The sequence below is a fragment of the Lissotriton helveticus genome, chromosome 6, assembly GCF_964261635.1.
Source record: "Lissotriton helveticus chromosome 6, aLisHel1.1, whole genome shotgun sequence".
Lineage (NCBI taxonomy): Eukaryota > Metazoa > Chordata > Amphibia > Caudata > Salamandridae > Lissotriton > Lissotriton helveticus.
The window spans coordinates 1,948,374,596-1,948,387,552 of NC_136067.1; the positions used below are offsets into that span (position 1 = coordinate 1,948,374,596).

Sequence of the window (12,957 nt, forward strand, 5' to 3'; positions counted from 1 at the left end):
TAGGAAAAGAGAGCTTAATTTGTTGCCAGGTTGTCCTTCAAACTGTTTATTAAGCAATGTAGTTTTCCCCCTTCAAAACAGGCGCAGTTAGATATTCTAATCAACCCTCCGCCCTTTTTTTTTATGTCTGGCAACCAGATAGCAACCGTCTTAGAGACCGTTATGTCAATCTCAGTCTTTTCGATTGCCATAATGAAACTAGGCTTTTTCAAATTTGCTGCCTCACCAATGCAACATCCATTTTGATGTTTATGAGCACAATGTGTTTGCAGTACTAATTACATTTTTCATATTATGAAAAAGCTTGCCCAATCACCAAACAAATACAATCTAAGTGTTAATCTTGCGCTAATGTGTGTGTGTATGTGTGTGAAGTGTGCTCTACTAACCTACGAAGGAGCGTGGTTAAAATATTAATGGAAGTGAATACTAAGAACAAGAAGTAGTTCAGAAATTATTACCACACTTCATTGCTCCTCACACTTGCAGAACCAGATTAATACTCAGCATGCATGTGTTTCTTTCCGAGGTTTTACACGGGTGCTTTGGCGATTGTTCAAGTTGCTTTGGTTGCTACTCAAGAAGTGTTGCTGCCTGCCAATCTGCATGAACAAGGAGTTGTGCCTGAGGCATCTTCAGTATCAAAACATCCCAGCAGCCTCAGATATGATGTAACAGTTGATACAACATAGCTGTCACTACGGGTTAAGGATAAACATCGGGACTAAAGTTACCTGCCTGTCCCTTTTTTGTAATGAACTGCAATATGTCATGCTGAGATCTTTGTCTGTCATATAAGGTACTTAGTACTTTTTAGACCTGCATATCAGTAAAAATGTAAAAAAAAAATTTAAATTGATACTTGTATAGCGCACTACTCACCCTCAAGGGTCTCAAGGCGCTTGTACGAATACCGCTGTGGAACCCATCCTGGCTTTCCCTGTGAGGTGTCCACTCCTGGGCACCCCCAGGTGGAGGCCAGGCATCCTTAGTGTTGTGGGGGCGGTTGTGGAGATTAAGCAAGCTATTGCCCAGAGTTGCAGAGTGGGACTCCATGATTGGAATAGGCACCGAGGCGAGAATTATCAGGTCCGTGGAATTTTTTAGCTCAAGACCCGCCGAGGCGGGGAATTGAACCCTGGTCCCGGGCTAGACCTCTGCATCAGGGTCTGCCGCTCTAACCATTGAGCCACACTTGATCGCTCTGATTTACAAATTATATTATTGTAATTGAATCTGAACCAATGAGAGTTCCTAAGCTGTGTCCGTCCATAACTGGAGAGAGTAGATAAGTGCCTTATATGAACCTCTGTCTTTAGAGAATTAGGGTGCAAAAGTCTGCAGGTCAATGGAATGTTTCTTTATTGAAGCAACACATGTAGAGAGAATTATGCCAACAACTTACACACAGCCTGGTGGTCCAACTTAAGACCACAAGGCTGTGTGTATATTGGCTCTCTTGTGGATTATGGAAAATTGGAGTGAAGGCCACCACAGGGCATATTTGTTCTGATTCTGCTGTTGCTGATAGTTATGTGTGTGTATTTTTCTATATGTATACTGCCTTGATTTAGCAAATTTACTAATCATTGATTAGGATAACTAAAGTAGGGTCTAGATGGATTAGAATTTAGTCTCTGGGGACATTTTACCTCAGAGATAACCCAGCAATTGCAAATCAGCAGTCCAGCTGAACTTCCAGGCCAGGTCCCCTCTGAATGTGACACAAGGAACCCCAGACCAGTTTTCACCTAATTTGGAGGAAAAAAGTGACGACTGGATTGTTCTTTAGGACATAACGTTTAAGGGACAGAACAATGCCCTTCTATAATATGAGATTAATTAACATCAACTCAAGTCTCAGAAGGCAGATACATCACCAGGCCAAAAATTCTTAGAGGAGCATATGCTTATGATAACAGTCTCTGTCAGTTCTATGTTAAAAAGTACCTTTGTAATTGAGGTGTTAGCTGATGCCTTTATCGAAGGAAATTAAGCTATATCAAAGAATTAGATAATTAATTTTGAGAATAATCTGCAATAGATTATGTCTCCTTAGGGGATAATTGCCTTTGCTCATTTTTTGTATAGCTGAAAACAGTAGTGCAGTGGGAGAACCCCTTTTGAGGTCATCCAAACTGCAATTATCAAACTGTTCCCCTTTTTAGGCACTTAATATATAACATAAGTGAAAGAGAAACATTTCTTGGAAGTATTTCATCAATTGGAATTCAAATTTATGCTCTTGATTTTGCTGTTACCATTTTTAAATTCCACACATTTTATATTGTTTCTATTTTTTGGTAAGCGTTGGGAATCTACTTTTACATTCTTTACTTGTCCTAGAAGTGGTGAATGAAAAATATCAGTTATAGAGTGGAAAATAGGGTTCAGAATAACCCTTTCATTTGTCTCATTGAGGGATACTTTGAGTCTAGATTTCCATGTACTCCATCAAAACAGAGCTTCTTTATCAATGACTTTTCTTTAAAATTTACAACTGGAAACACTTCTTTCATGTACTATCCGAACTACACTGGCAATTTTTGAGGCCTTCGAGAGTCTATACAATCCTTACACAGGTAACTTTGAGTCTCTCTGGATTTACTCTAGTCTGATTCACTATGTCCCACCTCCAATTTTTACCGCTATTTTGATTAGGCCCATTGCATATCTGCTTATTGTGAACATTGTAATCCTGAACTACAGCCTTTTCTACTTTAACACTATTTTTTCTGTGCTCTCTTTTAGTCCTCTATTTTTCTTGGGCTCATGTATTCCTAGAGTCATGATGAAGATCCTTCTATATGTCTAAAGGATCGAAACATTGCCGACCAGTTCATGATCCCAATCTGAATTTATATTAGAATAAAATGGGCTGTGTTGTTCTTACTTGATACACACTCTTGACCACGTATTGTCACACGTTTATCACTTGATGAGAACATCAAGTACATTTCTCACCACACCTCTACTGCACCGTTACATAGTTTTTAATGTTTTTTCATATATAGTTGAATAAATTGATAATCTGATGTATTTGTACATTGATTGTTCTATTTTTGATGTAGGTACAAATGCTCTTTATGCAAAAGCTTCTTCAAGGTTCCAGACAACACTCTGGTTCACTTCTTACCTATAACCTTTTAAAGCAATGAGACAAACATTTCAAGACAATGGAAACTGTTATAATCGCACAATTTAAATCGATTTTCACAGGCTAAAAATAAAGTAAATATAGAAGACAAATCCATGGAAATAATAAGAATGTTTTCAGGACCTGCAATAGCTCTAGAACCTATAGCTACATTCTGACAGCTGTATTATGAGACAGAATTATTGGATTCCTCAGTTTTCCCCTGTTAGAGTCAAACCTTTTAAAATGTATCAGTTCTGAAAAAAAGACAAATCATGTAGAATTTGGTGTGTTAAACACATTTTCTGTATGTTATACATCATTTTCAATTCGAGACTTGGAGTAGAAGGTATCTACCATATTTCGTAAATATCTATCCCGAGTAATGATATTTACCAATAGTGGTAATACACTATTCTATTTCATCCAACTTGTAATGAGGGCCTTAGATGCAAATTACTCATGAATTTTCAACAGTGCGATTTGCTTTCTGATAAATTCTGTGAAACATCAGGCCTTCCTTCTCTTAACTATTCATATGAAAAGATACGTGAATCAGGGCTTGACATTCAGATGTAACTCACATCTGCAGGATGCTCTGGGGCAGGAGTGCAGATTGTCCGTGGTGCGGTGCAGATGTGCCTCCTTCTTGCATCTGGCCTGGACATGTTCCAGGGTGCGCGCTTATTGTCCGGGCTGGTCAAACCTCTGACCTCAGTATCTGGTATTACCATAGATGAGGGGTTGTTGCAATGCCTCCAGTGGGTCATAAAGCATAGAGGGAGGAAAATGCACTGGAAATGTTTGCAATTGGCCCTGCTACTGGCTAAAAGGCCATTGGCAATAGGGTGGTTGGGTAACAGGGCCCCCTTGGTTACACTGTGGTATAAGGATATGGCGTTTGCAGAGGCGATAAACATTAAAGACTGCAGGCGGGACGACAAGCCTGCAGGACAATCTTGAAGCATGGACTACACTACTGATGGTGTTTCAAGATGCAAATGGGGTGGGGTGCCCACTAAGTGTGCACACACAATTGCTTGAAACCCCTGGTAGCACACTTAGGCTACACCATAAGGAGGGGGTATAGGATGGGTTGAGTGACCTGGTGAACTTTGACAGCAGGGGTGGGGATTGCGGAGTCGACTGGTGGAGCAAGTGGCTCTGGCAAGGAAGCCAGCTATATCCATGAATACAGGGAATTTATGAAGAATGTGGTACACCCTTAGGAGGAGGACTCTAACCCGGCATTCATGATGTAATTAATGCAAATGTATTTATTTAATGCAATTTGATACAGCACGAACATTACCCAAAGTTGTCAGAGCGCTTTACAATAGAACAAAGCAAGTTACATAATGGATTCGCGATGACATTTACATATTAACAAGTTACACATACAACCATGATTATACAAATGAAGGGTAGCATAATTAAGGTGAAACACGTATAGAAAACATATTTACATAATTGAGCTCATGTGAATGCCATGCAGCCATGAGGGTCATGACCTGGGTTGAATTATTCCTGGAAGTGTCTTTGGAAGAGAAGTATTTTTAGATCAGTTTTGAAAGACCGGAAAGAGGCAGTGCTCTGAAGGATTGGTTTGCTTAAATAACTGGGCACTGAGCTATATGGTTCCTATTGATCTACTGCTTATTGTTGGTATAACTTTGCTTGTCTCTATGAAATTGGTCAATAAAAAAAAAAAAATATATATATATATATATATTTATATTCATAAAAGCTCCAAGGTTCCCACCTATTGGAGACGCACTCTGACATCCACTGCAGCAACCTTCATGAGGTAAAAGTGCGAGTGGAGGCCCATTGCTGGGCTTGAAATATGAGTCTGCATTGGTTTGTGGGTCCTGTAGTGTGTGCCTCAGTTATGTGCCGCTGTCTGAGATATTTCAAGCCCAGCAATGGGCCTCCACTCGCACTTTTACCTCATGAAGGTTGCTGCAGTGGATGTCAGAGTGCGTCTCCAATAGGTGGGAACTTTGGAGCTTTGAATTATACGCGGCCTCCCAGCCGCGGCGGATGCACCACCCGGAAATTTGGGGCCACGGAGCTCTGAAAAATGGAGTCTCAATGTGGAGACATCCATGGAGGATTGACAAGCCGGATGTGCGAGTGGAGGCCCATTGGTGGGCTTGAAATATCTCAGACAGCGGCACATAACTGAGGCACACACTACAGGACCCACAAAAACCTGCACGGACTCATTTGAGTCGCTCATTGGAGGTCTCATATTTTTAAGTGGGAGGTGGGACTGTCGCACCGCTGAAGAGTGCAATGAGCACGAAACCCGTCCGGCGTGAATCGACAGGCATGCTGTAAACTGGATCCGCCTGCTGATCCGATGTCAGAGTGCGTTTCCAACAGGTGGGAACCTTGGAGGCGATCGAGGCGGACACTTGTCTGTATCAATATGGGTGAAGAATAAATTACACGATGGAACCTTGAAACCTGCCCACGTACCTTTTTGAAGGATATTCTGCTGTGGTCTGTGCCTGCCAGTAATAGTAATAGAAATATATATATATATATATATGTATATGCCCCACATCTATGAAAGGAGAAATATTTCTACCATCGAGGCCTGTCACTTTAAAATGTACCCCAATCACAACATAAGAAACCTACTGGGAAGGTCAACATTTCAGAAAAACATCAAAACAGAAACATCACCCTATAGGAAAATATTTAACAACATGATTCTCATTGTTTTCTCTTCTCTCATGACCTCTTAGAAAACCTTGTGGAGGTAATTTTGCAAAGAGCTAAGAAGAAGCTACTGTAGCGCGCAGAGTTCTGTTAAATTTTTAAGTGCAATAAAAATAAGAATATGCCATACGGAGTAATAATTTTGGACTTACTTCCAATTAATTGTTCCTCAGCAGAACTGTGTTTGAAAATGCATTTTGCAGCAACCTTTTTAGCATTCGCTGCAGCTTCTTTGCTCCACACCTGCAGTGAAAGATAGTACACATTGTATACAAATTAAAGCAACAAGGGCAAGCCAAACTGAAGCAATCAAGATAACCTGAGCACACTCTCTCCTCATTCTGACAAGATATCGGACGATCAAAGGAAACAGATTAAAGGCACAGAGACTGGCCATGGGTGTACGGGGGCATCAATGTACAAAGACTTGGGGCCCAATTAGGATGGGGCGGATCGCCACCTGCCAGGCCGGCAGTAGTCACCGCCAGCCCGGCGGGTTGATCCACCCACCATCCTTGCAGAAATGGCCCACCGCCATATTACAATGGCTGGGGGGTCCGCGGCAGATGGAAAGACTGTCCGCAGCTTTTCTGCCCGGTCACAAAGGGTTCAATATGGTGACGGTGTCTGAAAGACACCGCCAGTCATATTACAATGTGGCTTTGGAAATACCTTTCCGTGGTGCCATTGCCGCCCGGAAAGGCATGCAGAGACTGCTTGGGGGCCCCGTTGCGGACATCCAGGGACTCCGGGGCATTTGGGGGTGCACATTAGGGGTACCTATGGTATCCCCCTGCATTTCAATGTACAAAGTGGCAGGCACCGCATGGTGCCTGTCAAGTTGTGCATTGAAAAGCACAACATGCATTTTTGGCATTGTGGCAGGCGGTGGCTTCAGCGCCGCCCGCTGCAATGTTAAAAATGCGGGATGCGCCCGCCAGTGTGGCGGGCGCATCCTAATGGGATGTACGCGACTGCCGCACCCTTAGAGGGCAATCCCATTTCCCACTGGTATGCCACCATACTAATGGGCCCCTTTGTCTTTTTTGCTTTTGAACAAAATCGATGAAGAGGAAAGTTTCAAACTGATGCAAACAAATCTGTTGCTGGGAGACCTCATGTCTGACAAATCTGAACAAATATTTCGGGAAAGAGACAGAACTTCCAAGATGACGGAATCTCCATGCTCAATTTTATATGTCACTATATTGAAGTAACCTGTTGCCTGAGAGCTGATCTTGCCCTGGGCGCATGCAAAAATCTGCTCTGTAAACTTCTATAATGAAAGAGCTTTTTTTTTCCTACTTATGGTTTATATGTGATTTCGTCTTCATATTGTCTGTTCTGATTACCACCAGTTTCTCCCACAGCAGAAGACCAAATTCCAGGAGAGGCAGCCAGATCGCCTATAGCTCCTTTCTGTTGGATCACTGGCCTTACTGGGCATAGGCCTATAACCCATTAATCAGATGAGAGTATGTCCATGCAGCACAGCCTCTTTCACTGGAATTTGTGGACATGGAAGAATACTTTTCAATATGTGTTTACTCGGAATCCATCCACCACAGAAGTTGCTGATTGACTAATCCTGGAAAATAGGAGACCAGTGATGAAGGATGTGTCTGATCCATTTGTTTAGATGGAATCTTGCCCACAAGACTAATAACTCTCTGGTAGCTAAATCCCCTTCAACTTGTACCAAAGCTGCCACCTTTGGGTAGTCCATAGTCAACAGCTTTGAGATCTGGTCTTAATCTTCACTTTTCTCCTGTCTGATAGAGTCACTATTTCACATTCTGTCAGAATTCTTGCTCCAATGAAGATCTGATCCTGGAAGGGGATCAACTGGGAGTTCATGAGATTCATTACAAATCTGAGTCCCTCAAGAACCATGAGAACCTTTGTTAGATGAGACTGTCAGCAGCATAGATGACAATAGAATAAGGGAATCACCCAAGTAGGGCTGGACACAGATCCTTTCTTGAAGCAGTACAACTATTAATGAACTCTTTTGAGGAAACCTGAGGGGCAGACTTTATGCCCAAAAGGAATGACTCTGAACTGGAAACGAGAACCTTCCATTGCCAAATGCAGAAACTTAATTAGCCAGGTGAATAGGAATATGCAGATACATGTTCTGTAGATCCTGTTTGTCTGCAAGTCCTGGTTTGACACCATTGGAATAACTTGCTGTAAAGTGACAATCTTTCAATAAATTGTCCTTACCCATGAGCTGACTTTCTTGAGATGGAGGAAGTGTCGGAACTTCCCAGATGGTTTTTAAACAAGAAAGAGATTGGAATATACACCTCGAAACCTTTTCTCCCAAAGGAATTAAAAAACAGCTCTCTCTGCTACCAATGCTGAAATTCCAAACCAACTACAAGGCCTCCTTATTACTGAAGATTTGGGGAGAAGAGTATTGATGGCTCCCCTGTTTGGAGGCAATGATTTGAACTCTATAAAAAATCCCCACCTGAATAAATTCAGCACAGTGATTGAGTTGAGCCACAAGATTGATAAGCCACAATTCTTCCCCCATCTGATCTGATATGGATAGAAAAGGCCAATTGTCGGAACCAATGGTTAGATCTGCAGACATTACAGATCGCTGTGTTTTTATCAAATGTTTTTGCCGGAAATCTCTTTATTCTAGATGATTTTGGCCCTCATTTACAAACTTTTAGCATTGGGCAGCGCCGCAAGCCTTCCTGCTGTGCTGCTCTACGTCACAAGTAAATGGCATAAATGCATTTTATACATAAGATACGCTGCATTCCTGTCCTTTTTACTGCGTTGGTGCTCAAATGGCTGCTGTGCGCCAAAGAAGGCACCGTGGTGCAAGAGTGTCCCCGTTGTAGGGATGATTATTTTTGTAGAGGAAGGGACACCTTACTGCACATAAACAATCAATGGAGGTGGTTTCATTTTTCTATGTGAGCTGCTAAATGCTAAATGCTATGGTTATTTCTCCTCGTTGCACCTCCCCTTCACCTCCCCTAGGGAGGCATAAATGTATGATGCATTGCCAGGTTTGCAACTTGTTGTAAATCAGGGAATGTGTCAAATGCCATAAGTTTTAAGTGGGAACACCCACCATAAAGCCCAAGGCATGCCTACCCATCTAAGAGTGAGGCAATGCAGCGACTTGTGCTGCGTTGCCTCAATCCATATCTACATAGTCATGAAAAGCCACACAGGATGGCTATACATGGCCTTGTTGTTATGGCTAAGCTCCGTTGCCACCGGAATGAAACAAAAAGTGCTGTTTCGGTGGCGTACAGGACTTGTAAGGTCTTGAAGACTTCAAAGAAATACTTGTGTATGACCGAGTGTGCCTTTTCTCTTGAAAGACCTTGTTATCATCACATTAAGATGATCCCCAAAACTTTCTTGACCAAAAAAATAGAATCATTAAAAAAGAGGACTTCTCAACAAAATACGCCTTCCAACAATGAAGTCAAAAATGTTGTCTGGACAAAATCGTGGATCCTAATTTAATTGTAGTAGATTTAATGATGTCAGATGACATGTCTGCCAAAAATGATCATTTTTGGTCCATCTTTAGGAGTAGTTCTAAATAATCTGTTCCCTCCTGAATGGCCTGTGCCAGAATTTCAAAGTCCTGTACCAATGACTGGGAAGTGTATAGTGCATACATCGGTGCTCTAAGTGACAAATTACTTGCTTCATAAAAAATGTTATAACTATTGTCAACTTCGTGATCCAGCGCCTCTGCTGAAGATCAATCAGCTGGGTTCAATGCATAAGAAAAGCTGACTAAGGAGGCTGGAATATTGTGGAAACAACCCATCTTCCTGCTCACTTGCTGGAGGGTGATTGAAACTCAAGTACTTCCAAATATGAAGAAGACAGCGGGACAAATCCTCCCTCACAATATACTTCCCAGAGCAGGAAGTACTCATTATGTCTGTAGCAGATTCACTAGAAAAGTCAGAGGATACTGACTTGTCTTTGTGTTTATAGGATTTCTCCTGCTTATTAGACTTGTAGTCAAAACTTTAGCTACCGCCTCTTCAATCAAGGTTTAGACCTTTGCCGCAGACAGTCTTGCAGGACTAGTGCAAAACTGTCTCAAATGCCCTGGTCCCTATTCACATCATGTCTTGGCAGATACAAAGAAACAGGATATGTGTGGGGGTTCTTTTTACCTACTTCATTAATGGGTGTGGCTAGCAGGCAATACGGCATCATATAGTAAATAATCCAAGCCAGAGGGATGAGAGGAGAATGGTTGAGGCTAGAGAAAGGGAGAGAGCATGGAGCCTAGAGATTGAAAGCATTACGGGGCTGCAGGGTGGAGTGCCTCACAAAAAAGTGGGGAAGGGCACTTTATTGAGCCAGGTAGTAGGCAGAGACTACTACAGGAGCAAACAACAGGGTGGTGCTTAAGGAGTCAGTCGGGGTAGGGCCATATATGAGCTAGGACCAGGAGTGAGGGGTGATCCTAATGACACTGAATACTGCAAGCACCTGAATCAAGTAATTAGAACTTAATAAAAGCCGAGGGTGGGTGGTTTCAGCAGAAGGCTGAGGGGAGGAAAAAGGAGGAAAGTGTTACATGAACCTGGAGCAAAAGAACACCTCCTCCACCATAAGAACAGGGTTTTCAGCACTGTCTTGGCAATGAGAAAGGCTGCACTGTGAACGGGAGCATAATGCTGGTTCCTGCACCCGCTGCGATGAAAGGGACCCCAACACTTCAAAGGAACTCGTTTCAACCAAATGTCATGTATAACTGTGAGGTACGGGCGTCTCAGGGTGCACTCACCACGTTCTGCAGGGGAGCCCCATGATGCTTTGTAACATCACAGACTGTGGGTGATTGCTATGGGCACAATGCCTACTAGGCAGGATGTCAGCTGAGGCAAGTCCATCTATTTTGGGGGTAAGTTCTGCTTTACATTGAAAGGCTACATTTGTTTAGCATAAGCTTGTTTGTTGTTTTTTTGCAGATTTATTGATTATACTGATGGGGCATTTGTTTTTAATATGGAAGGCAATTCCATTGCTCGGGGCAGTTTTGTGCCACTCGACGTCACATAAAAAGCAAGCAAGCGTGAAACCTAGGCACACTGCAAACAAGGAGCACTCTGAAAACTTGCCAGCCGCGTGTATTAATGTGGGCAGGTCATATGTGAGCTGGTTTAAGCTCAGCTACAGCGAGTATTCTCATTTGGTCATGCATTTGTCCTGTCCTCTCTAATGAAATAACACACTGCAATAGCCCTTTAATCAATGGAATATCAGGGCATGCAGGCAGGCCATTATTCATTTTTCTAAATCCCAATTATCCTATTTTGAACACTTGCACAATTTTTGACACATGCAGAAAAAAGACTGAGCACACTCACCGAAGGCCCTGTTTATTCAGATATAAAAATCACAGTCTAAAATACATCATACTTAGCACTCCACGATTTTAAAACCGTGTGAGTTAGTTTTATTGATTGAGTGAAAATGTGTTTACATTTATTTTTTTTAAGAATTAGTATGGACTGTCATGCAAAGGTTTTAATTATTTGTGCATGAATAAATACATTTCAAATTTGAATCATGCATGTGTGTTGATGTGAGTGACGGCATGAGTAAGGTTCTAGGGTGAGCCTATGTGAGTTGGAGGTTATTGAGAGTGAGTGAGTGCATGAGAGTCTTGCTGCAAGTGAGCATATTGAGTGAGCTGGTGTGAGACAGTGAGTGAATGTATGAGTTAGCATGAGTGCAGGGCCTGAGTGAGCTATTGTGCGAAGATAGTTAGTGTGACAGTGTGTCGATGAATGTGTGGTAATGGGTTAAAATGACTGGCAGCACAAACACAAAGGAAGCACCAAATCCTTACATATATTAGAGGCAACGTGATTGTTTATTGTGCTGGTGTAATATTGGCAATAAAATTGCAATAGAATTATAGCACATGTATCTTTTGCTAATTTGACAGAAGCATTTCTAACAAGCATTGGATTGGCAGAGCCACCATATACGGCTTATAACTGGCTTTGCTAATGTATTTTTCTTTGCAAAGCTTTGAGGCCTTCCATTTGGCCAATTTAGTAGTGTTGCATGCATTCCCATTTTAAGCTTGGCCGTGCCATTATTTTCCGTGCCTTGCTGGGAAATTTTCATGATAGTCGCTAAGAGGAATCTATGCATAATTTTTATCTGTAGGTTTACTTTTGCAGAGTTTCTTATACACAATGGCAAATGAATACAGAACTGTCTGGGCTAGTTCTCCTTCTGCAACATCAGTTGTAGAAAAAGTCTGTTTTTCATACCTTTCTTATTAAATCATGAAAGATTGTAACTTCTCAAAGTTGAAAAGTTTCCAATTGAACTTAACAAAGCTTGCAAGAAAAAGACTTGGCAAAAGCCACAGAGTGCTTTTTTATTGTTTAGGTTGCCAGTCATGGCCTTTTGTTAAACAGTCGACTCAAATACATCTATGATGCTTGGGAAGCCTCTGCTTTCAAACAGTTACTTTTTATCTATATAGTCCTTGTCTTGCTGGCTACATTTCCTGTTGTCACACTTGGACTATTAAAACTGTGGGGCTAAGTCACAAACCCATTTGGACACCTACATTTAACTTAGGGGCACAAGTTTCTTGATTTACAAATTTAAAAGAACACACACAAACATGGGCTGGGAGTATGGAAAGAGGTTACTACACATGGAAATATATTTTCAACATGAAGAAAAAAGACAAAGCTGTAAAGTTCAATTGAGCTATAGTGTTGCATTTACGTTTCAGTGCATGTAAACTATTTGCTTTTACATTGGCCCACGTAGAATACACAAAACTATTTCAGAACAGCTACTGTGAATCAGTGACTGTTGCAGATTCAATGGCGTAGTCCTGAACTCTCCTATTGTGGTAACGGGAGTCCAATGTTTACCTAGGCCTACTGATGGAGCAAGGATTCGCACGTAAAGCGACTTGCTTGTACTCATGAACCTCGAATAAAGTTATTAATAGTAATCAACATGTTTGTCTTACTAATTTTATTTTTTTCCCCTACATTGGGGGTCCGAGTGAAGCTTGCTTATGTGTTTTACTAATCCTAATACCCTTG

The 12,957-nt window shown here is 41.7% G+C and overlaps 1 protein-coding gene across 1 annotated transcript in view; it reads right to left on the minus strand.

Moving 5' to 3' along the window:
* Positions 1 to 12,957, minus strand: part of LOC144763915 (cysteine-rich secretory protein 3-like) — a 75,513-nt gene that overhangs the window by 42,494 nt on the left and 20,062 nt on the right. The window contains exon 4 of the mRNA XM_078649948.1: positions 6,019 to 6,109. Coding sequence (XP_078506074.1) covers positions 6,019 to 6,109 — 91 coding nt within the window. The remainder of the gene's footprint in view (positions 1 to 6,018; positions 6,110 to 12,957) is intronic.